Below are 26,584 nucleotides of genomic sequence, written 5' to 3' on the forward strand. Positions count from 1 at the left end.
ACCTCACTTCCTGTAAAGACTCCATCCCATTTTCTCAGTTCCTCCGTCTCATATGTTCAGATGAGGCCAACTTCGACAAGGGAGCTTCCAAAATGTCCACATTCTTCCTCAACCGAGGATTCCCCAGCTCTGTTGTCAACAGGGCCTTCAACCAGGTCCGACTCATCTCCCGCCCTCACCCCTGCTCTTCCCTCCTGCAACAGCGATAGGCTTCCCTTTAATCCTCACCTAACATCCCACCAGCATGCACATCCAGAAGATCAGACGCCATTTCCGCGACCTCCTGCAAGATGCCACCACCAGACACATATTCCCCTCCCCTCCTTTGTCCGCCTTCCGCAGGGACCATTCCCTCCGGGACACCCTGGTCCACACTTCCTTCACCCCCAACACCTCCCCACAGCCCTATGGCACGTTCCCCTGTAACCGGCGGAGGCGCAACACCTGCCCATTTACCTCCTCCCTCCCCAGTATCCAACGGCACAAACATACCTTCCAGGTGAAGCAACACTTCACCTGCACTTCCAAGAATCTAGTCTACCGCATTCACTGCTCACAATGTGGTCTCCTCTACATTGGGGAAACGAAGCATAGACTTGGCGACTGCCTCGCAGAACATCTACGTTCTGCTCGCAAAAAAAGACCCTGCCACTTCAATGCATCACCCTGCTCCCTGGCCAACATCTGTCTCTGGCTTACTGCAGTGTTCCAGTGAAGCCCAACGCAAGCTGGAGGAACAACTCCTCATTCTCCGCTTGGGGACCCTACAGCCCTCCGGACTCCATATCGAGTTCAATAATTGTAGGGCCTAAACTCTCCCATGTCCCAGCCCCCCACCCCACACACCAGGCCTTGTTACCACATAGCCTGACAGTACACACCCCCTGTTGTTATTCACTAACAGTCCCCATTAACAACTATTCACCCTCCCAGCCTGATCGTTAGCAGCTCATTTGTCTGTCCAACTGTCTTTCTCTCTCTTTGGGCTCTATCCTACCGTTTACTCCCTACACCACCCACCTCCCTATTTTCTGCTAGTAAACTGACGTTTTTCCAGCCACCATCAGTTCTGAGGAAGGGTCACCAGACCTGAAGTGTTAATTCTGTTTTCTCCTTCACAGATGCTGCCAGACCTGCTGAGCTTTTCCAGCAACTTTGTTTTTGTTCCTGATTTAACCAAAAGAACTGCGGATGCTGTAAATCAGGAACAAAAACAAAGTTGCTGGAAAAGCTCAGCAGGTCTGGGAGGTGTTGGGGGTGAAGAAAGTGTGGACCAGGGTGTCCCGGAGGGAATGGTCCCTGCGGAAGGCGGACAAAGGAGGGGAGGGGAATATGTGTCTGGTGGTGGCATCTTGCAGGAGGTCGCGGAAATGGCGTCTGATCTTCTGGATGTGCATGCTGGTGGGATGTTAGGTGAGGATTAAAGGGAAGCCTATCGCTGTTGCAGGAGGGAAGAGCAGGGGTGAGGGCGGGAGATGAGTCGGACCTGGTTGAAGGCCCTGTTGACAACAGAGCTGGGGAATCCTCGGTTGAGGAAGAATGTGGACATTTTGGAAGCTCCCTTGTCGAAGTTGGCCTCATCTGAACATATGAGACGGAGGAACTGAGAAAATGGGATGGAGTCTTTACAGGAAGTGAGGTTTGAGGATGTATAGTCCAGGTAGCTGTGGGAATCAGTGGGTTTGTAATGGATATTTGTGGCCAGTCTATCCCCAGAAATGGAAACAGAAATGTGGAGGAAGGGAAGGGAGGAGTCCGCTTGGGGACCCTACAGCCCTCTGGCCTCAATATCGAGTTCAATAATTTTAGGGCCTAAACTCTCCCATGTCTTAGCCCTCCTACCCCACACACCAGGCCTTGTTACCACATAGCCTGCCACAACACACCCCCCTGTTGTTAGTCACTAACAGTCCCCATTAACAACTATTCACCCTCCCAGCCTGATCGTTAGCAACTCATTTGTCTGTCCAACTGTCTTTCTCTCTCTTTGGGCTCTATCCTATCATTTACTCCCTACCTCACCCACCTCCCAATTTTTGCATATAAATTGATGTTTTTCCAGCCACCATCAGTTCTGAGGAAGGGTCACCAGACCCAAAACATTAATTCTGTTTTCTTCTTCACAGATGCTGCCAGACCTGCTGAGCTTTTCCGCAACTTTGTTTTTGTTAAGGAATTAGTTACTTGAACAGCCTAGAGAAGTTGGGATTGATTATTCTTAGAGTAAAGAATTTTAAGAAATTTGATGGAGGTGCTAATAATAAAAGGTTTCATTGGAGCGTTACTGTTTCCAGTGGCTGAAGGCAGCACAGGGCAAATATGATGATTGTCAAAAGTATCAGGGGAGACATGAGGGGAAAAAAATTTAAGCAATGAATAGCTACGATTTTGAATGTGTTGTCTAAATATGATAGAGGAACCATTCAACGATGGCCTTGAAAAGGGAAACAGATAAATACCGAAAAGGTGGGGGGAAATATTAAAGATTCTGGTGAGTGCAAGTTGCTGGATAATACATCTCAACACTGTGATCTGAATTGCCTCTGCTGTGTTCTACAATTCTAAACATTCAGTGCAATGCAAAAATGCCTTCTGAAAACATTACTTATTTATATATCTAGTTCCCTGCATTAGGTTACAGCCTAGAATAGGAATCAAAGATGCACCATTATCTGTGTGAGACTTGAGAGGAGCTACTATGTGGACTGTTTATTATTTTTATTTGTTCCTGAGATCTGAGCATCACTGTCAAAGTCAGCAATTATCACCCATCCCTGGTTGCATTTGATGCTGCAGTCCATGTGTGGAGAGCATACAGGGGAAGTTCACATTTTTTTTTGATGCAACAACAGTGAAGATGTAGTCCTAAACTAGGGTGGTGTGTGACATGGGGGGCAAGCGATTTATATACTTTTACTGACCAGCTGCTCTTTTCTTATATAACTTTATTCTTGTATTCCTGAATGTTCATAATTTAGTATGATATTAATACACAGATTACATTTGTATTTTACAAAATAATGAACACAAGACTGGTTCATGACAATCCATTCTACAATTAGGATTTATTCTGACCATACCACATTTTTGTGCCATGAACAACCTAGTTCTCCAATTTAGAATGATCACACTTGCTGAGAGGCCTAATCTAGATGAATAGTTGGTGATGGAGGAAGTACAGAGAATGGGAGAGAGAAAGACAGCTGCAAGGTGCTCACGGAACTAAGTGACTATGGATGTGAAGTGCAATCTGTACTGTACCTGTCATCTGTTATACAATTTATTGTGAAACATTCCTGTAATTGTCTGAATTCCCACAATTTGTGGGATATTGTCCCTTACAAATAGCACATATGCATCAACTGCAACTGCAAAATTAAAACTTGTAATACAACTATCAGAATCTTAATACAAAAATCAATCTCAAATTTGTACTCTAATATTAAAGTGCTATAATCTAATTTTTTTTTTTCTAATTTCTATTATCAGATTGATGAGTACCATGGTTATAAAATTGCTGACCCATATAGATGGTTAGAAAACCCTGATAGTGAAGATACTAAGGTAAGTAAAAGTTTCTGTAATTATTAATAACGTGCTCAAGAATATGTTCAACATTTTGAAAGGTAAGTCTGCAAAACTTGTTTGATTACATTTTCCATGCTACTTTGTATAACTTTGCTTACTAGACTTTTAGGCTGTAAATGCTGTTTCTATGGGTAATTGGAAATGTAATTTCTATCAAAGTTTCCTTCCTGTTTAGTATTTGCACTGTTTCTTCCTTTATCTGCTGGGTAGTTTTCTTGACACTGACATATCTCTGTTTAGCTATTCAAGTGAGCATTCTTAAGTATTGCAAAAAAAGGCACATTTCATTGAAGCATTTCATTTTGCACTCATTAGGACATTTACAATAATACCAATGTAAAGAGGGACAGTATTTTATACTGTATGAGAAGAGAAAACTGATAGATTGGTGAAGGCATTAATATAGAGAATGCACAATATGGATGATGACCAATATTAACAGTCTTAGCTTTGTTTGAAATTAAACCACGCAAGTTGACTCTAATTAGGTAAAGTATTGCCCTGAGGAATAAACCAGAGAATGGCTGCACCTATTTTGTTAAGTTGAGACAGGCAGTATGTCTGTATATGTTTGTCTATCAGCTAATTACAGACACCTAATATTAATTTATGTCGCTTAGAGTATGTCAAGTGCGTGCCTGACTAACAATGTTAAATTGGTGTCAGTGTGATTATTAGTACACTGGATTATTTGTCCAGTCACAAGCCCATCTATGTTTGAAAACTGTTGTGTTTTGCAAACACAGGCTGGTGAGCAAATGGCTTGAGCCCTATTTACAAGATTGCTGCTAACGTGGAACTGTAGGAATCCTAATGCATCTGTACACCAGTGAAGGTAGGTATGTAATAGACAGTAGTAGAGAGTCCCTTGGTAATCTGAAGTGATGTTGAGAAATTTACCTTGCACCCTCTTCTCATAGGGTTTAAAATATTATTCTCCTCTACATTATAAATGTCCTAATGACAGCAAGACAAAATTGTTGGACAAAATGTCTTCTTTCAGCAGTACTCAAGCCCTGTATTACTGATAGACCAATGACCATTCTTAATGCAAGACATTAGATTGTGAGAAGTGGCTCACTTGAGAGAAGTTTGCAGATAAATTCAATTCTCACTACTTACTTATTTTCAAAATCACCAGCTGAGGATTGTGATTGGGAATCCTGGCTTGTTTTGATTCATCTCCACACTTTCTTCGCTTAATAATGCTGAAGTCATTGTTTACTCAGCATTGACTGGGATTTGGGAGCAGAGGTTGTTCTCTTCTGTGTACTTGAATGCTGCACACAGCATTGCCTTTGCCTTGATCCAGTGGACGATAGGAGAACAGAAGTTATGAGTTAAATAAGTAGAATGATTCCAGTGGCAGAAAGAACGCTAATCAGAGAACCCAGACTAAGGTGATTAGCAAAAGAATATGATGGTATTAAAGGATAAAAAGTTATAGATTAAGGTATTGTGATCTAAAATGCATTTCTGAAACGTGGTGAAAGCAAGTTCAACAGGAAATTTCAAAGGCATACGTGATTACACTGTGGGGGAATATCTTCAAGAGCAGGGAAATCAATAGTAATTGGCCAGTTCTATGAAAGTCAGGTTGAATGCATTGCTGCGTCATTCCAGTATTCTAAAAATTGAGATTAAGATTATGCTTTACCAGCAGCAGTGATCGTTGCACCCCATATGGTTTTGGAGACACTGGAGAAGAAAATGGCAAGAAACGTAGTCCAACAACTGTACCTGTACATGCCTGACAGCAGACTCCCAAAACCACTGATGTAAAAGCAAAATATTGTAGATTCTGTAAATCTGCAATAAAACATAGGGCTGGGGAAACTCAGTAGGTCCGGCAGCACCTGTGAAGAGGCAAACAGTTAACATCTCAAAATTGAAATGAAGAGTCATACTGGACTCAAAATGACAACTGTCTTTCTCTCTCCACAAATGCTGTTGGACCTACTAAGTTTCTCCACCCCTTATTGCTTTTATCCCAAAGAACTGCCGTACTTGTAACTGATAAAGTTGGAATCTCCCCTTGAGACAATAAAAGTACTTTAGAGGTATCTTTAGAACATCTCTGAAGGAGTCAAAGCATACTGGTTAACTATGGGAGACCCTGGCCTATGTTTGAAAAAAACTGGAGAAGGATTGTTTAGGAAGGCAGCAATCACATTGAGAAGCTTCAGCTGAAGGGGGATGAGGTGAAGTTGAGGTTCTGACAGAGTGCACAAACCTGAAAGGGTGGATTTATCCAACTTCTCCAGCATTACCTGATTTGCATGTGAGAAGTCCAATGTATGATCTGTAGATTGTATCAGCGATCGTAGAACACGTCAAGCCAAAGTGGAAGCAAGTCATCCTTGATCAAAGGAACTGTCCAAAAAAAGAAGACCTTCTAAATTCTGTCATTTTACTTACTGGAGTATGCACCAGCTGGAACCTGCTAATAGTCATTCTGCGAATTAGATACGGAAGTGATGTGGCAGTAGCTGGAGACAAGTCTGTTTTTTCTAGGAAAAATTGAGGATTTAAATAATGTCATGTGCACTGAGGAGTAAATTACAACCCATTTCAAGGAAATAAATTAAATCTCTTCTGAAACAATTACAAGCAAATCTGTTAAAAGTGCTCAGGCTTGCATTTTATGACAACATTTAGTGACTCTGGTTTTCATTTTTATACCTACCTGGTATAATGTAGATAAAATGAAAGATCAAGCTGGTTGGTAAAACATTGGTAGAAGTCAATCTTCAAAACCTCCAAGAAATGGGGGCTAACTAAGATATTTAGTACAAAATGTAGTTGCCATTTTAGTATATGGGAAAAAGACCACAACTCCACAGGATGTGGACGTCACTGGCCAGGCCAGCATTTATTGCCCATCCCTAATTGCCCAAGGGGCAGTTAAGAGTCATCCACTTTTCTGTGGGTCTGGAGTCCATGTAGGCCAGACCAGGCAAGAACAGCAGATATCCTTCCCTAAAGGACATTAGTGAACGAGATGGGTTTTTACCAACAAGCAACAATGTTTCGTAGCATTCGTTCTACTTTGATTGGATTCAGTTTCCACCGTCTTCCATGGTGAGATTCGTACCTGGGTCTCTGGATTAACAGCGCAGCGATAATACCACTAGGCCATTGCTTCCACTAATCATGGAAGTGCAGGTATGTGAACTTCAGTTAGGATGTGAGCATGGTCAGCAATGATGTCTTCTATGGTTGGAGAATCAATCCATACTTGTTACAGTTCACATTTTAACGATTACTGGAATTAGAGTTAATTGTAACCCAGCAGGACGTTGTATTCTTTCAGAGTGGAAAGAATCTTGGAGAAAGAGGAATAAAACAACTACTTAATTTTTTTTATTCATTCATGGGATGAGAGCATTGCTGGCTGACCAGCAATTATTGCCCGCCCCAAGTCGCCCTTGAGAAGCTGGTGGTGAGCTGTCTTCTTGAACTGCTGCTGTCCACATGCTGTAGGTTGACCCACAATGCCATTAGAGAGGGAATTCCAGGATTTTGACCCAGCAGTAATAGATGTTTTATGAAATAAATAATCAAATTTGTTCATCGTTATCTTCTATGAAGTCCTAAACGTGCAATTTGGAAAGTATTTGAGATAAATGTTAAATTAGCACTATAATACTTTTAAAATCAAATCTATTGCCGAATCCTTAGAATGCAATTATGAATGGGAATTTTGTTTTTTTGTCATGCCACATTAACTCATTCATCCATAAAGATTCTGTAGTCCATCCCAATGCAGAAATTGTTTGTTGTTTTCTCTCCATATCAGTCCCAGTTGCCAAGCATATTGCATGAAAGACTAGTTTCTGGTATCAGCACTCCATTGTCTACGTCTAATTCCCATCTGTCCCTGAGGTGATTTAACATGCTTGAATAGATCGATTTTAATTTTTTTTTTCTTCTTTAAAGATACCTTTTACCCCTCGTACTTTTACAATTACAGATGTAGATAAAATTACAAGTATTTGTTTTTATTCTGTTTTTGGAATAATGTCCTTTATCCTATTTGAATCTGCTCAAACAAATTTTTTTTTAATCCAAAACTTGTTTTTATTTTGCCTCAATTTTATTTATTCTAGATGGGAAATCCCTAATGGCTTAACCATTATGACATTAAGGTCATTATGTACATTTTTTTGAAATTCTGCTAATTAAGTGTTGCTAGCATTGCAATTGAACATTTAGTATGAACGCTTTTTAAAAATGCAAAGTTGTTTGGACAAAGTATGGCTAGGGGTGTGTTTGTACCATTATTTAGAACACACATTCGCAATGGATTATGTACACCGATCAAATATTTCACTGAAAATGTAAATCTTAAATATCACTTTCAATTTGGAAACTTTCCTTGGCTTGCTTTAATCCTGTGCTCATTTGACCATATAATATTATCATCTCTCTACATAGTGTGAGGTTATACTTTTGGTATCAAGTTGACTGCAGTATTTTTATGTAATTCTAACTGCGGTGCGTAAGTTTAACAACTTTAATTCCTAGTTCTGTCTATTTCGTAAGGCATGATATGCACAGAAGGATATGTCTTGTATTTTTGTTTGTGGAGAATTAAATGAAAAGTCGTCATAATACATTTTGCATGTTGGTGAAGTACTCTGTAAATTTCTGTACTGAATCTATTACTGTAGGCTTACGTGGAAGCTCAGAATAAATTGACATTGCCATTTTTGGAAAAATGTTCAATAAGAGAAAAATTCAAAGAAAGAATGACAGAACTCTACGATTATCCGAAGTACAGCTGCCATTTTCGGAAAGGGCCAAGGTACGTTGAAAATTACCCAGATACTAATTGAGACGAGCTTGACTTTGCTCATTTGCATATTGGTGCAAATATGTAAATAGTTTGCCATAGTTTGTAAATTTCAAATTTAGTTGCATTTATTTTCTTAATTTTTCTTTGCATGTGTGTAATGTTGGCAAGGCTGCATTCTGTCCCCCTTTTCTGAGACCAAAGAAAGTGGCAGCTATCTAGTTTCATGGAAATTATGCTTCCTTGAAGGCATTATGCTTTCTTTTGCACAGTTTAGCTTGCTTCAAGATCATTTGAGATCACTCAGTCCTTAGCCCAAAGGCACGGAAGTGGCAAGTTTCAGACAACTTCGTTTAAACACTAGATGTGAAGCTGGAAAAGCACAGTACGTCAGATAGCACCCAAGGAGCAGGAAAGCCAACGTTTCGGCCCAAAACGTTTTCATCAGGAGTGGGGACGGGGTAGGGAGCCCAGAGTAAATAGAAGGAGGAGAGGGTGATGCTGGGGTCAGGGTAGACGGGTTGGTGATAGGTGGATGCAGGTAGGGGATTATTGTAATTGGTCAGTTGGAAGGGTGGAGCGGATAGATGAGTTGGAAAATGAACAGGTTTGGTCAGATCAGGGAGGCGAGGAGGATGAGGAGGGCTGGACTTGGGATCAGGCTGGGGGTTGAAGGGATTTTGAAGCTGGTGAAATCAATATTAAGGCCATCGGGCTGTAAATTCCCAAGGTGAAATATCAGGTGGTATTTCTCCAGTTTACATTTGGCCTCACTCTGACAGTAGAGGAGGCCAAGGGTGGACATATCACCAGGGGAGTGAGAGAGGTAATTAAAATGGATGGCGACCACAAGGTCGGATTGGTTGGCATGTGCAGAACGCAGATGGTCTGCGAACTGGTCCAGTTCATCATCCCACACCTCTTTTTCTCCACTATATTGAGGACTGCATCGATGCTGCCTCCTGCTCCTACAAGGAGCTTGAACAGTTCATCAACTTTGCCAACACCTTTCACTGCACCCTCAAATTCAACTGCACCATTTCTGACACCACCTTCCCGTTACTGGACTCTGTCTCAATGTCTGGAATCTGGCTCAGCACTGACGTCCATTTCAAACCCACTGACTCCCACCACGACCTCTAATACGTTTCCTCTCACCCACCTTCCTGTAAAAATGCTATCCCATACTCTCCGTTCCTCTGCCTCCACTGCATCTGCTCCCAGGATGAGGCATTCTACTCCAGGACATCCCAGGTATCCCCCTACTTTTAGGGACCGGAATTTCCCCTCCTCTGTAATTTAAGGATGCCCTCAACTGCATCACCACCATTTCCCACGCTTCTACCCTCAAACCTGTAACAATAAGGATCGAGTCCCCTTAGTTCTTGTGTACCACCCCACCAACCTCCTAATCCAATGAATCATCCTCCGATATTTCCACCACCTACAGTCAGATCCCACGACCAAAAAGATATTTCCTTCCTCAGCCCATCCACTTTCCACATTCTTTCTACAACTCCATCAGCTCTACACTCCCCACCAACTTCTCTACCTTTCCCTGCAACCGCAAGAAGTGCAACACCTGCCCCTCCACCCAAGGCCCCAGACAATCCTTCCCGATTTGCCAGAGATTCACCTGCTCTTCATCTACCCTGATCTGTTGCTCTCTGTGGTTTTCCTCTGTATCGAGGAAACCACAATGCAGACTCCAGGATTGGTTCACAAAGCATGCACCAACCAATCCAACCTTCTCGTTGCCGTCTGTTTTAATTCTCTGTCCCACTCCCCTGGCGACATGTCCATCCATGGCCTCCTCCACTGTCAGTGAGGCCAGTGAAAACTGGAAGAACAACACCTGATATTTTTGCCTTGGGAACTTACAGCCCAATGGCCCTTTTTAAATTGACTTCACCCAGCTTCAAAATCTCTCCAACCCCAGCCTTATCCCATGTCCAGACCACCCCCCACCTCACCCTGCCCACTCCTCGCCTCCCTGACCTGACCTAACATGTCCATCTTCCTACATCCATCCGTCCATCCACCCCGCCCTTCCCACTGACCAATCACAATAACCCACTACCTGCGTCCACCTATCACCATCCCACCTACCCTTCCCCCAGCCCCATCCCCTCCCTCTATTTACTGCTGGGCTCCCCTACCCCTCCCCAGTCCTGCCAAAGAGTTTCGGCCCGAAACGTTGGCTTTCCTGCTTCTCGGATGCTGTCTGAACTGCTGTACTTTTTCCACCTTCACATCTATTGACTCCGGCTTTCAACATCTGCAGTCCTTACTGTATCCAATTCATTTTAAGCACTGCTGTTCAGTTGTCAGTTAATTGAGCCTTTGTTTTTTTTAAGCATTACAACAGAAGAGCCTCACTTGCTTCTACATTTAAACTGTGATTATGTATATGTGCAAGGCCAGTTTCTGTTTCCTCTGGATTTGGCAGCAGTGGGAAGAGTGCTGTGATAGAAAATATTTAGCACTCCCAGTGCGTCTGCAGGAAATTTATTAGTTTATTCATGTATATTGCCCATAATATTACTTTATAATTGCTTTAAAATTTTCATATAGAAATGTTACATTGTGAAAAACCTGCGTTTCTATCAAGTAAAATCTTACTATACCAAATAGTTATTTTAATGGTGCTCATTGTTCTTGATATATTTTCCACCTGTTTGGTTCCCTGTACTCTAGTTGCAACCCTTGCTCAAATTCTTTCGTTTTGCAGTCAATGTTCCTATTGAGTATTGTTTTAAACTATATATCTTTGTTGAAGCTTTCAGTCTTGTATAATTGAATAGTTTGCAAGAATACTGTGACAACTTAACAGGGAAGAGCGCACCAATGATTGTGCCCCACTGTTCCTCAAGACATCCCAAAATGTATAAAATCCCATTGGGCATACCAAACTGTGTAACTTGCCTGACTGACTGACTACTATTCAGGACAAAAAGCAATTCATGCCAGGTTCCACTTGTAACAGAAAAATAAAAACAATTTTAAAAAAACACACACAACTCTAACAAAATACAGAAAAGATGGGATTTGTAAGATATAACTTATGCAGTTTAAACCCTTCAGAATCCAAATACACACACTGTCATGATTTCAGACCGAGTAAAGAGACATGGTTTAGTACACATACTGTGGGTGGAAAAAGAGCATAGCGTAAACGTACTTCTAGTGATCAGAATTCCAGTGCATGAGATACAAAGTTATTTTCTCTCAGTCCTTTCGATCTTAGCAATGTTAACATGCTATTTCCGTAGGGTGCTAGTCATTCTTCAATTTGATAGTTAAGTCAAGTTGACATAGGTTTTGTCTTGCTTTAGAATTCTTTTAAGCATTCTTGGTTTTCAGTTCTCAGAGATGCAGACATGGAAGCTCTCTGTTTGCAGGCACTAGATGTTTCTCTATGATGCCCTGGCACCTACAACTTTTATCACTCTGTGGCTCGATCAGATGGCTGTTATCAGGCAGAATTTTCTTAACAAAAAAAAAAACTCCTTTGCACTTGGTCTTGATTTTTCTCTCACTGCTTCACAATGCAACAATGCATTGCGTAGCTCAAATTATATGCAGTGCTTGATTTGTAAGTTGCAGAATACTTCTGGTATTTCAGCTATATAAGTTCAAATTCCATGTCAGTCTGTAGTTGAATAAAATCAAATATGTAATCTCTTATAATACCAGCTTAAGGGGAAAATCAACTGTAGAAATCCTAACAAGTGTACTGACCAGTGAAGGTAGGTTTGCTTTGATTTTCTCAAAAAGGACATCGAGGAAAAGAAGCTGATTTGATTATTCCATTTCAAACGTCAATTTGAGTACAGGTTGGAGACATCCAGACATGCAGTAGTGGATTCCAATATAGTAAAATTTTCACATCAGAAGTATGCAAGTGGTAGGTGGTTATGTGGCTTTCCTTGGAAAACAAACTTTTTTCATGAAATTCAGCAAAGACATTTGTGAAAGCTGGGTGCAGTGAGGCTGCCAAGGCAGCAATATCAATTTGGGTACCTATGGTGTTGTTAAAACAGAACTTGAGTATGCAAGCTTTTGAGTTTATAAGTTCAGTGAATATTGATTCTCACAGTGGTGGCAGGTCTAGATGGTTATGACATAGAGCTACAATGCAGACGTCTATGGCTTCCTTAAGTGATAAATTGCTAATCTATTTATCAATGTCAAAAAAGTACATGGGATACTGCAAGACTATTGATATGCAAGTCCTGAGCGGTCTTCACAAACATGAAGGAATCCTTCACCGTGTAACTGGAATACTTGCCCAAAACTGGTTGTAACAATTCACCCAAATGTTTGACCATTTCATGTTGTGCAGAAACATGATTCTGGAATGCTGTGTGCAGTTCTAGCTGTCCTGTTATAGAAAGGATATTATTAAACTGGAGAGAGTTCAGAAAAGATTTCACCAGGAAGTTGCTGGAAATGGTGGGTTTGACATATAAAAGTAGACTGGGACTTTTCTCACTGGACCATAGGAAGTTGAGGGATGACCCCATTGATAAGGTGAGGGAGTTTAAAAATATGTCTCCTAGTTTTGAGGTGACACGAAAAAGATTTTAAAAGGTAACAACTTTTTTTTTTGAGTGGTGGATGCAGGTACAGTTACAAAGTTTAAAAGACGTTTGGATAAGTTCATAAATAAGAAAGGTCTGAACTTGGCCCATATCCCTCCAAACAAGTGGAACTAGTTTAGTTTGGGAATGTGGTTTGTGTGGACTGGTTGGACCGAAGAGTCTGTTTCCATGCTTTATGACTATGATTTGGTCATTGAAAAGAGAGTGTAAAGGGGCATAACTTTTTTGTATATTTGGATTAGTCCATATGTACGCAGATACCATAAGTTGAAAGTACGTATCATTTGTTGCTCTTACTCAAATCCAACAAAAGTGCTTTCAAGCAAGGCTGTTGGGCCATGCTAAATGGCAGGTCTGGTGGACAAAATTTGTCATTTAACAATGGCGCGCATTTTGCTAGTTCAGTCATATTTGTTCTCTCTTTCTTTCTGCTCTTCCTTCTTATGTTTTTAATATTCGGCACCTCAAGCCTTCCCCGCTGTTTTATATGATCATGGCCGATCTACCGGAGATCTTAACTCCTCTTTTGTGCCAGTTCCCCAAGAGCCCTCAACTCCTCAATATTTCAAAAATCTTACTTGTGTTTTCTACAGTGCAGGGATTCTGAGACATTCACAACGCTCTTGAGAGAAGAACTTCTTTACATCTGTCTTAAGTGAATGTCTACTTATTCTGTAATTATATCCCTAGTTCATTCCCCTAATAGATACTATGTAATAAATTGCCTGTAACCTCAAAACAAATGCACAAAATCTCTCATACACCGCACAACAGTTTGTTTGTATTATTATGTAATAAATGGAGTAGTGAAATATTCTGTCAACTCCATAGTCTTGAGTGATGAAAGTCTAAAGGACTATACAGTTACATATTTTAAACATACATTGTGACAAAGTTAACTTTAATTCAGCAAATTAACTGTAGTCAAATAGAATCGTAGATATGTACAGCACAGAGGCCCTTCAGCCTATCGCATCTGCGCTGGTCAAAAACAATCATCGTTTTCCAGCACTTGGTCTATAGACTTGTATGCGAATGCACATCTAAATTACTTCTTTAATGTTTGAGGGTTTCTGGCTGTATCGCTGTTAGAGGTAGTGAGTTCCAAAATCCCACCTTCCTGTGGGTGAAGAGGTTTTTCCTCATCTCTTCTAAAACTTCTGCCCCGGGTCATTGCTCCCTACATCAAGGAGAAAATACAATTGCCTTTCTTCTAAAACCAATTACAACAATGCCAGTGCAGAGTGAAGCTGTAATCATTTTTTCTCCCGTAACTGCCTCCCTCCCTTCTCATTAATGAGCTGGGAGTATGTTAACTTTGCCTTTTCAACCTTGAAGTTTGCATGTTCTCAATTATGAAATAGAAATAAGCTAAACAGGGGACTCTGGAATGTTGTTCAAAATCCTTGTGCTTCCTCATCATGTGTGCCTTTTCTTTGTCAAGCCTGGACATTTAGTGCCTCCACAGACAATCCTATTATAATAGTCCATTGCGGTCTAATATCTATCTTCTGTAGCCTCATTTGCAGTTGCTATCTAGACACTATCCAGTCCCAAAAGGAACGACTTGTCTTGGGACGATGTTGATGAACATCAGCAATACCATCAGCCCAGACATCTTCCCAGTTAAAGTGAAACTAAAAGACTTTAACAGTATTCAGCTGATTCCTGTGGAAGCATTTCAACTTTAATTCTCCTTTTGTGTGCAAATGGAACCCTTAACAGAAATGGCAGGATTCGGTTTGTCCATGATTGTGTACAGCCCTTTCAATTTAACATCAAATGAATGCTTCTTATGGGCAAAATTTCTCCATCGCCTAATGCCCTATGTTCTATTCAAATGGCTTAACCTTGATATCAGAACATCTCTTAGCTGTGATTCATCTGTGTTTTTTGCCACCAATTTAGTTACTACAGTTACATGCTCAATTGAACTCTGTGTGACTATTTCTAGCTATAATTACTGCAATGCTAACTGGTGTAGTATCTCCCAAGATTACATGTCCTGGGATTCTCCTTTTCCGTCCAGCCATGTCCTCATATGGACTGGCCCTGTAGCCTCCTGTGGAGTCGACCATACTGCCTTTGAATACAGTGGAAGAATATTGATCCATTTAGTTGGGTATTCTGTACACAATTTATTCAGTATGATTCTTTTATAATTCTATTTTCTTTCTCCACAATCCTTGAAGATTGTGGATGATGAGCTATATGTAATTTATGGCAAATCTGTAGTAATTGTAACGTTACAAAACTTTTTCTGCTTAAATGTGTACCACTTGCGCTGAGATTCCCCAAGTACAGAACCCCTTACTGAGGAAAGAACCTTACTAAATCTGTCAGGCATGATATCCCTTTTCATGAAGCCAAGCTGACTCTGCTTGATTATACTATGTATTTCTAAATCTTCAACTATTATATCCTTTATTACTAATAAGTTGTTGATCAATTTTCTATGCAATTAATGCTGTATAGAGAACGATGTTATTTGTGGCCATGCCCACAGTAAGGATACAATAAATTAGTCAAGCCTGCTCTGCCATTCAGAATGATCATGGTTAATCTTGTGGTTTTCTTGACCAGTTCCCTTATCCCTTGATTCTCTGATAGAATAAAAGTCTTTTTGTCTCTTTCTTAGAAAATATTCAATAATGCAGCATCCACAGTTCTTTGGGATAGACAATTCCAAAGATTCAGAACTCTGAGTAAAGACATTTCTGTTTGCTTAAGTCTTAAATGATCGCTTCTTGTCTTGAGACCAGTCCCAATGTTGTAGATTCCTTAGTTAGACACTTTACCCTATCAAACCCTGTCGTAGTTTTGAATGTTTCAATAAGATCACCGCTATTCTTCTAAGCTCCTGAGAGTGTAGGCCTAATTAAAGCATCCCCTTAGGACAACTGTCTGGTTCTCCAGATTAATCTAGTGATTCTTTTCTGTATTGCAATGAATGAATGAATATCCTTCCTTAAATATGGAGACCAAAACTCAATATAGTATTCTAGGTGTGATCTCACCCAAATTCTGTACAATTGTACCAAGACACCTTCATTCTACCAATTCCATCCCCTTGAAATAAACATGCAAGTTGCCTACCTAATTCTTTGTGGTACTATGTTAACTTGGTATAACTACACTCAAGTTCCTCTGAATGTCAGCGTCTACAAGCCTGAACTTTTTAAAAACAAAATTCTATTTTTGCTTTTTTCTTTCTGGAACCAATGAATAGCTTCTTGTTTATGATCTAATGATTATGATCAGATGGAGCTTATGGAATCATAAGAAATAGGTAGAACATTTGGTCATTTGGCCCATTAAACTTGCTCTACTATTCAGTCAGACATAGTTGATCTAATCTTAGTTCGACTCCACTTTATTCCCTGATCCTGATAACCCTTGACTCCTTTGTTGATCAAAAAGTTGTTCCAATACAGCCTTTATGACCTAGCTCCACTGCTCTCTCTGAAAGGGAACTCAAAACATTCTCAACTTTTTGAGAGCATATATTCGTTCTTTATATCCATCTTGCTTGTTGAGAATTTGGAGTTTCAAGCATCTAAATTCCTTTTCTTTCTTAAATTATTTTCTTTCAACAGGTATTTTCACTTCTTCAACACTGGGTTGCAGAACCAAAGTGTGATGTATGTCCAAAATTCACTAGATGATGAACCTCAAGTTTTTCTTGACCCCAACAAATTTTCAGATGATGGAACAGTGGCTTTAAGAGGTTGGTGTTTAAAATATTCTTGGAATCGATTACTTGTATATAGGTGATAAAATTATATTTTTGAGAATAGTTTAAGAATATTGAAATATTTTCTAATTGTTTTCACGTGCATTATTTTACGCTGAAAAAATCTGATCCTTTTCTGTTTCCCCTATACTAATTTAATCAGAAGACAGCCAATGGATTTATCAATTGCCTCCTAACTGATCTCCTGTGGAATTGTGTTCTTTAACTCTAACTCTAAGGCTGTTGCTGTTGATGGGCATGTTTTGATGCTGTCAATCACCTACACTCCATGCAGTTACACATGCTTGTAAATATTAGACTTCAGGTCAATTACAAGATTTTTTTTTTTCGAAGGCTTTGCTTTTACTACAACCTTATCATTTAAGTCCAGACTATGTCCATGAGATGCAAGACTTTATTTTTCTAAGTGGAATTCAGTTGAATTGTATACTACATTGAAGCATTTTCAAGGAAGTTGAGTTCTGTCACTAATACTGCGAGTGACTTAGAATAAATAGCATTAAAGGTGGCCCTGTAAGGGTCAACCAGGTTTGAGAATGTAATGGATCATTGACTGAAAATATTTCTGAAGTATGTCCTTTAAAGATCTAGAAGCATGCTAGGTGAGAATTCCAGGAGCAATGCCAAGTGGCAAGTGACAAGACTGGGATATTTCTCGGATGCAAGATTTACTTGGAAATAGATTTTAAGATCTGGCAACATCCATAAGTTTGTGGTTCTAAAAGCATTGCAAATACATACAAACACATCTGACCACAGGGCTTCTTGAGCATGCTGTGCCATTTAATCACGGCTGACCTGACTACTTCACGTTTCTGTCTGCCCCGGTAACCTTTCACCTGCTTGTAAATCACAAATCTATCTATTTCCACCTTAAATATATATAAATACTCTGTTTCTGTCACATTTTGAGCATGAAAATTCCAAAGTTTCTGAAATATCTATGAGAAAATATTTCTTTTCTGCTTAATTGGGTTATCTTTAAACAGTGATCCTTTAATTTCAGGTACCTAGACAAAGGTGAGAACAGATCCTTTCCACATGTACCCTGTAAAGTTCCCTCAGAATCTTTTACGGTTCAGTAGAGTCACCTCCTCCTTAATCTTCTAAACTAAACCCATCCACCTTTTTCCTCATAAGACAACTCACTCATTCCAGGTATTAGTCCAGTAAACCTTCTATGAACTTCCAATGCATTTACTTCTCCTCTTAAACAAGGAGACCTGAACTGCACACAGTATTCCAGTTGTGGTTTCACCAATGGCTATTTAATTGACGAAAAACCTCCTACTTTTGTATTCAGTTCTCCTTGCAATAAGCAATAACATTCTATTAGTTTTCCTAACTACTTGCTGCACCAGCATGCTAAAGTTACACAGTTTATGAACTCGGGCAGGCAGACCCTTGTGTTGTTTAGCTCTGTAACTTTTCACCATTTAGATAATGTGCTTTTCATTATTCTTCCTGCCAAAATGGACAATCTCTCACTTTCCCGCATTGTAGTTTATTTGCCAGATTTTTTTAACCTATTTTATCCTACCTACATCCCCTTCTGTCCTCTTCACAACTTCCTTTCCTACCTATCTTTGTGTCATCAGCAAATTTAGCAATCATACCTTGGTTCTTGCATCCACCACCACAGCATCTGGGAACTTTTATATGTCATTGTGATCTAGAGATACGTCAGGATGGGGAAGTTACCTGGACCCTTTGTACCTGGAGGCAGTCACACAGTTTAGTATAGGGTCTTCTGATTTGGTCAGTAGTTGGGGTAGGTGAGTGTGACGGGAAGTGAGGTATCTAAGGTTTTGGAGTAGATCTGTAGCTCGGGTTGTGGGTGTTGAGGTTGGTTGGCTCGCCAAGCTGGTTTGTTGTTCCGCAGACATTTCGTTACCGTGCTTGGTAACATCCTCAGTGCAGCCTCTGATGAAGCGTCGGTGTGTTTTCCCGCCTGGTTTTTAAACTCTGGGGTCCATTACGATGGATACCTCACTTCCGGGTTTCCTCCGTAGCGGAATGTATACGGGGTCGAGTTCGATGTGTTTATTAATAGCATGCTTCGTGAAGTGCCATGCTTCCAGGAATTCTCGTGCTTGTCTCTGCCTAGCCTGTCCCAGGATCTTGGTGTTGTCCCAGTCGAAGTCGTGGTTCTCCTTGTCCATGTGGATTGAGATGAGTGAGTATTGGTCGTGTCTTTTTGTAGCCAGTTGGTGTTCATGTACTCTTGTTGTTAGTTTCCTTCCTGTTTGTCCGATGTAGTGTTTCTCGCAGTCTCTGCACGGGGTCTTGTAGGTGACATTGGTCCTGTCCATGGCAGGGAGTGGGTCTTTAGTTCAGGTGAGCACTTGTCGTAGGGTTGATGTGGGCTTGTGTGCCACTCTGATGCCCAGCGGTCGTAGAAGTCTTGTGGTGAGTTCTGATGTGTTCCTGATATAGGGTAGTGTGATGAGTGTGTCGGGGTGTGTAGAATCTTTCTGATGCTGTTCCCGTAGGCATCTCCTGATGCAGTTCTTTGGAGATCCATTATCCTTGAACACTTGGAAGAGGTACTCCTCTTCCTCTTGGCGTAGTTCTATGTTGCTGCAGTGTGTTGTTGCCCTTTTAAACAGTGTTCACACGCAGCTTCGTTTGTGTGTGTTGGGGTGGTTACTATTGAAGTTCAATACCTGGTCTATGCGTGTGGCTTTTCGGTGTACTTTCGTTTGTAGTTCCCCATTTGTTTTGCGCTCTACCATGAAGTCCAGGAATGGGAGTTGTTTGTTCTTCTCCTCCTCTCTGGTGAATTAATGGCAGAATGGTTGAAGTTACAGGCATCGCCAAATTGAAGGAAAAACATAATGTGACAAAGATTAGTGGTAAGCCAGAGATTGGGAAAGTTTTAAAAACTAACAAAATTTGTCCAAAAAATAATAAAGTGGAAGAGAATGAATGTTGAATGAAAATTTGCAGGTTGTATCAAATGGACAGAAAGAGCTTTATTAAATGTATAAAAAGGAAGAGAAAGACCAAAAGCTAGTATAAGCCCCTTAGAGTGCAGGTTTGGGCAGATATTAATGAAAACCAGGAAATGACCGAAGTTGAATAAATACTGTGTTTCAGGCTTCTATTAGAAGATCCTAATAGTGTTCTAAACATACTAAATCAAGAGTCAAAAGGAAGAGACGAAACGATCACAACAACTATTCCTAGTGAAAAACTGCTGGTGAAATGAATATAACCAAAGTTTGTTAGGCTCTCTGGACAGGATAGATTGTACCCGAGGATCCTAATGGAATTGGCTACAGATATAGTGGATGCATAGGTAGTAATTTTCCAAAAATTACTTGCATGCTAGAAATGTTCCAGAGGATTGAAAAACTGCCACTGTTAACACCTTATTTGAAAAGGTGAGGAAAAAACTGTTAGCTTAATGTCTGTTATGGGGAAAATGTTGGAGTTTACTATGAAGAATGTAATGGCAAGGCAATAGAAATGCATAATCTGATCAATTAGAGTCAACATGGCTTCACTGAGAGGAAGTCATGCTAGCTAGTCATACAGCACAGAAACCAACTCTTCGGTCCAACTCGTCAATGCCGACCAAGTCTCTGAAACTAAACTAGTCTGACTTGCCTGCGTTTGACCTATGTCCCTCCAGACCTTGCCTACTCATATACCTGTTCAATGTCTTTTAAATGTTGTAACTACCTGCATCTACTACTTCCTCTGGCAGTTTAATGGTTCCACATACGAACCACCCTCTGTATGGAAAATGTTGCCCCTCCGGTCCCTTTGATTCCTTTCGTAGAGTCATAGTCATAGAGATGTATAGCGAGGAAACAGACCCTTCAGTCCAACTCGTCCATATCGACCGGATATCCTAGATAAATCTAGGATTCGCCAGCGTTTGGCCCATATCCCTCTTAAACCCTTCCTATTCATATACTTCTCCAGATTGTCCCAGCCTCCAGCAGCTTATTCCATACATGTGCCATCCTCTGCATGAAAAAGTTGCCCCTCAGGTCCCTGTTTTTTTTTTAAATCTTTCTCCTCTGTCCTTAAACCTATGCCCACTAGTTTATGACTCCTTGACCCTGGGGGAAAGACCATGTCTATTTACTCTATCCATGCCCCTCATAATTTTACAAACCTCTATAAGGTCACCCCTCAGCCTCCAACGCTCCAAGGAAAATAGCCCCAGCCTATTCATCCTCTCCCTATAGCTCAAATGCCTCCAACCCTGGCAACATCCTTGTAATTTTTTTCTGAACCTTTTCAAGTTTCACAATATCCTTCCTATAGCAGAGAGACCAGAATTGCACCGCTCACCTTAAAATAAATCAGTTAAAGTTCTTTGAGGAGATAACTAGCAGGATAGATAACGGGAAAGCCGAAATCATGTTTGGATTTCAGAAGGTGTTTGATCAGCCGTGCTGACTCTGCTTTGACTGGTCTATGCACTCCTAATGCCCTCCCATTACAGCCTTCATAATAGGCTCTAATATTTTTCCAATAACAGACATTAAGCCAACAGCCCTATAGTTGCCTTTTTTTTTGTCTCATCTGTTTTAAATAAAGGTGTTACAGTGGCAGTTTCCCAACCTTTGAAATGTTTCCAGAATCTAAGGATTTTTGAATTGAATTGAATTAGCTTTATTGTAACATGTACTCAGATGAGTGCAGTGAAAAGTTTTTAAGTCGCCACTCACAGTGCCATCTTGGGTACAGAGTACAATTCTTAGTTACAGAATAGAGAAATGAAAAAATAATTCCATTACAGCTACACACCATATAACCACAGGTCAGAAAAATAACAGTTAAGAGACAAACATCACAGTCTCTCTCCAAGGACTCTTTGCAGCAGACCATGCAGAGGGCCTCCAGGTGGCTGCTGCCACACACCGTGCTAGATAACTCCGGTCACTGGCGTTCCCGCTTTCTAAAATGATACAAGGCACTTGTCAGATACAGCTGAGATACTGTGAACAGCTTTCCTTATCTAAGGAAAGATATACTGGTATTGGTGGCACTCCAAAGAAGGTACACTTGTTTGATACCAGGAAGTGAGGGACTGTCATGGGGGAGAGATTGAGTAAATTGTACTCATTGGATTGTAGAGGTGACCTTATTGAAACAAACAAGGTTCTTAGGGGACTTGACAGGGTAAGTGCAGAAAGGTTGTTTCCTCCTGTGGGAGATACTAGGACCAAAGAGCATAATGTTAGACTAATGTCAAGCTAGGTTTCAGTCTTGGATCTGGCTTGCCCAGTATTACCATTATCTGGGATCAAAAGAAAATTAATCTGTCTTTTAAATGCAGAACTAGTAACATATTTGAAAGAAATTTAAATTGCTGTAGAAGGATCTTTAGTGTTTTGATTTGGGATCGTATCATCTTAGGTTACCTGAAGAAAAAGGATTCCTTGTCTCTGACCTACTCTTGTAACCACTGCCTTGTACGACTAGTCCAGTTCACTTTCTGATCAATGGTAATCCCCATGATGTTGATAGTGGGCGATTAAGTGATGGTAATGCCATTGAATGTCAAGGGGCGATGCTTAGATACACTCTTGTTGGAGGTTGTAATTGCATGGCACATAGTGTATAAATGTTACTTGTCAACCTAAGCCCGAATGTTGTCCAGGTCTTGCTACGTTTGGACATGAACTGCTTCAGCATCTGAGGAGTCACGACTTGCGCTCAACATTGCACATCATCAGTAGATTAGACAAGGTTAAAATTCTGAGGTTTAGATTACAATTACAGGTACAGGGGGGCTGTCGTATGAGGAGAGGTTGAGTAGGTTGGCTTATACTTATTGGAGTTTAGAAGAATGAAAGATGACCTTACTAAAAATATACAAGGTTCTTAAAGGACTTGACATGGTACACACAAAAAGGTTGTTTCTCCTTGACCTGCAGATGATTTAAGTTTATTCAGAAAGGGGCTAAATATTAGAGATTTGGGCTTGATTCCCAATCTATGCCCAACTACCCGTTCTCGGATGAGAGAGTACTGTCGATTATTACAGTTGACTTCTACCTCCGCATTTAGAAAGGGCAAAAAATAACTTCCGTTCCCACTCTTCAGCACTTTCGGTTAACTAGTGCTGGAAGTTGGATATGTTACAACTTTTACAAAGAAATTGCCTGCAGCTGTTATGAGTAATGGCCATTTGCCAGAGATACCAAAGTGCCTTTGGTGCGTGTGAATTTATAGTTGAGCAGGCATGGTTTAAAAACTGACCAAAATAATTTGATTGGTTTGACTCTTTTTAAGGGGATATATTTTGCTAAATCTTGAACCTTTGCCGAGCAATCATTGTAATCGATACCCACTTAAATAATGTTTCCAAGGTTTATTTCCTTCTGGTTTCAGGATATGCCTTCTCGGAAGATGGTGAATATTTTGCATATGGACTGAGTACAAGCGGGTCAGATTGGGTAACAATCAAGTTCTTGAAAGTTGATGGTGCTGTGGAGCTTCCAGATACTCTGGAGAGAGTGAAGTTCAGCTGCATGGCTTGGACCCATGATGGAAAGGGAATATTTTACAATTGTTACCTGAACCAGGATGGGAAGAGTGATGGTAAGTTGAGGTTCTATTGGAAAAGATTATTAAAACTGCACACAACTTCAAATTTTTGTACACACAGATAAATATAGGGCACAGCTAAGATACCTTTTGAGTGGCATAAATTGGGAAAAAATTACTTAATGGAACAGTTTCTAAAATTTCAACGGTCAATCTGTATTTATAACTGAACTTGACCTTCAGAAAGAATAAGAATAAAAATCATGTTTTCAAATCTACTTTGTGTATTTTATAGTTTCCGTTTTAAAAATATGTTAGTTTATTATTGTGCTTGTCTTTGTAAATTTGATAAAAATACTGCTAATTTATTTTGTAGACCTTTTCAGAATTGCTTAAAAGTTGTGAAAATAGCAAAGGAAGGTTCAATCGTTCTGTAAACCCACTTGTTGATTTGAAGATCTATGCTATAATAGAGATAAAAAGCTTGCATTCTACATTCTTTATTTCCATTTGTGCTGCTTAAATAGGCTATACTCTTGTTAATTTGAGTGAGTAGTTTTTGCTTGAAAAATTGTATTGCCCAGTAACTTTCAATCAACAATTGGAATGACACAGTGAAGCCTCTGCAGTTAAAAATAGAAATAAGAATTACCTAGCCATTTGGTCAAAGTGATTGATGAAAGGTCTTGATTTTTATTTAAGGTGTCCTATTTACGAAGCTGGAGAAATTAATGGGTTTAATAACTTGCTGAAGTTAATAACATGATGGGGAGGTGATGGCCTAGAGGTATTATCGCTGGACTATTATTTCCAGAGACCTAGATAATGTTCTGGGGACCCAGGTTTGAATCCCACCATGGCAGATGGTGGAATTTGAATTCAATAAGATATCTGCAATTAAGATTCTAATGATGACCCACCCATTGTTGATTGTCAGGAAAATCCCATCTGGTTCAGTGATGTTGATTAGGGAAAGAAACTGCCATCCTTACCTGGTCCTGTCTGCATGTGACTCTAGACCCACAGCAATGTGGTTGACTCTTAACTGCAATTAGGGATGGGCAATAAGAGATGACTAGCTAGCAATGCTCACATCCCATGAATGGATAAAGGAAAAAAAACCTTGTGTTTAAACTATTTAGGACTGAAACAAGTTTTTCACAAAAGAAGTTACATTTGGGGGAGAAAAACTATCCCCGGTCATTTTTGGAAAACATTTTCTACCATTTGCTTGATCTATTACTTTGGAAACCATCTTGAGTTAACTTGATGTTCATTTGTATAAAATCCTGCAAACTGGCATAAGCACTTCAGATGTTAGATAAAGATAGTAGATTTGTCTTGCATTTTTCCTTTTTAATAAGCTGACCTCAACTACATTATGGATAACAATGGATCAGACATTCCTCTGGTTTCTAAATTTAAAGTTTCCTGAATATTTTGTCCAATGTTAGCATATTGGCCAACTAATGCTGTTTTCATTTTTTACTGGAAACATAATGGATTTCTGGGATATATTTTGTTGCAAATATTAGCTTTATTTTGAAGAGCAATTTACATCCATAGAGGACAGCATATTGAGTGTTAAGTGCTAAATTCACAGAAGTGGCAGTCATAAATTTGATTTAAAAAACAAAATGCTATGATCAGGCAGTGTCTAGTGAGATTAACAGCATTAGTATTTCAGGCAGTGACCTCATTAGAACTAGGGCAAATTAATTGCTGTTCTGTAGATAAAATGGAAGACGGGAGAGAAGGGATAAAAGGAAAAGAATGTAGTAGAGCAAAAGTCAGAAGAGAAAGGTGTAGAAAGCAATGAAAGTTATCAAGGTAAAAGAGACAAACAGAAATTCTCAGTGAGAAGAGCAGGAGTTAAGTGAGTATTCCTGGAAGAGATGTTGCGGTGAATTTGATATCAATGCACTAAAAGCTTGGCAAATTCAGATGGTCATGTCTTGAAAGGATAGGCAGCTGGAAACTAGCCTAATGTTTTCAACCCAAGTGATTGCTGTGCCTTGGTGATATGTCACTGATACCCATTTCTTTGAATTGCTAAATTTCTTAGCAAAGAATGCTGCTATCCAAGTTCTCGCATGGGTTATGTTTCACCAAGAAATTGTCAGTGAGGAGCTGTTAGAAAACTTGCACAGAATTTCTTGTATAAACTGTGTCATAGCCTCAGTAGGATGCTTATAATACAGAAATGGGATACTGTTTAGCCATTATGTTCATGCTGACTCTGTAAAAGCAGCATAACTAGTTTCATTACACCCACCCACGTTACCCTCTACATTTTCTCTCTTCACCTGCTATTCAGTTCCTTTGAAAACCACAATCAGATCTGCTTCCACCACGTTCTTAGACAGTTCATTCCAAAATTCTAAATACCTACTGTGTCGGAAGATTTTTCTTAATCGTATTGGTTGTTCAGCCAAGAACCTTATGTCTGTAACCCCTGGCTCTGAATCCTTTTCTCTATAGGAACAGTTTTTCTCTATTTGCTCTGTTTAGATCACTCATGATTTTGCGCACTTCAAATCTCCTGTCAACCTCCTCTGGGGAGAATAACCCCAACTACTTCAATCTGTCAACATATCTGAAGCTCCCCATCCTTGGAATCATTCTAATAAATCTTTGCTGAACTTTCTGTAAAGTTAGCACATCCTTCATATTACCTGTCCGCAATTGGATACATGACAACCATTCATGACTTTCATTGCTTTTGTACATTAGATCTTTATAAAGTTCAAAATCCCATATGCCTTTTTAAACATTTTCTTGATCTGTCTGCCACCTTAAATGATCTGTGCACATGTACCTCCAAATAAATGCTATTTGCAATTATCAGCTAATGATAATATCAATTATTTGCAATCTATATTAAAGAACTTGGAGAGAGTGATGTTTACTGATGCTGCAAAGATAAGTGGAAAGATAAGCTGGGTGGAGGCCACAGAAAGCAATCAAAGGTTGTGAGCAAGTGACAATGCAGGTGCAGCACAACGTGGGGGAGCCAAGTAATTCACTTTAGTCATATTAATAAAAAAGCTGCATACTTTCTGAAAGACGTGAAACTAGTAAATGTTGAAGTTCGGAGACCAGAGTATGCTTGTACAAGGGTCACAAAGTTAGCACACATTTAAAGTAAGCAATTAGGAAGGCAAATGGCATTTTGGCTTTAATTAAATCCAGCTCGGACCACATCTGGAATACTGCGTGCAGTTTTGGCCTCCATATTTAAGGAAGGGTATATATGCGTTGGAGGTGGTAAAGCAAATATCTGCCAAATCCTGAGATAGTAGGAACTGCAGATGCTGGAGAATCCGAGAC

At 40.0% G+C, this 26,584-nt stretch overlaps 1 protein-coding gene across 1 annotated transcript in view; it reads left to right on the forward strand.

Annotated features, from left to right (window-relative positions):
- Nucleotides 1–1,370: 1,370 nt before the first annotated feature.
- Nucleotides 1,371–26,584, forward strand: part of LOC109934916 (prolyl endopeptidase) — a 130,754-nt gene continuing 105,540 nt past the window's right edge. Inside the window, exons 1-5 of the mRNA XM_048596701.1 lie at nucleotides 1,371–1,391; nucleotides 3,490–3,564; nucleotides 8,262–8,395; nucleotides 16,584–16,714; nucleotides 23,099–23,308. Coding sequence (XP_048452658.1) covers nucleotides 1,371–1,391; nucleotides 3,490–3,564; nucleotides 8,262–8,395; nucleotides 16,584–16,714; nucleotides 23,099–23,308 — 571 coding nt within the window. The remainder of the gene's footprint in view (nucleotides 1,392–3,489; nucleotides 3,565–8,261; nucleotides 8,396–16,583; nucleotides 16,715–23,098; nucleotides 23,309–26,584) is intronic.

This window comes from Rhincodon typus, chromosome 5, assembly GCF_021869965.1.
Source record: "Rhincodon typus isolate 14 chromosome 5, sRhiTyp1.1, whole genome shotgun sequence".
Taxonomy (NCBI): Eukaryota; Metazoa; Chordata; class Chondrichthyes; order Orectolobiformes; family Rhincodontidae; genus Rhincodon; species Rhincodon typus.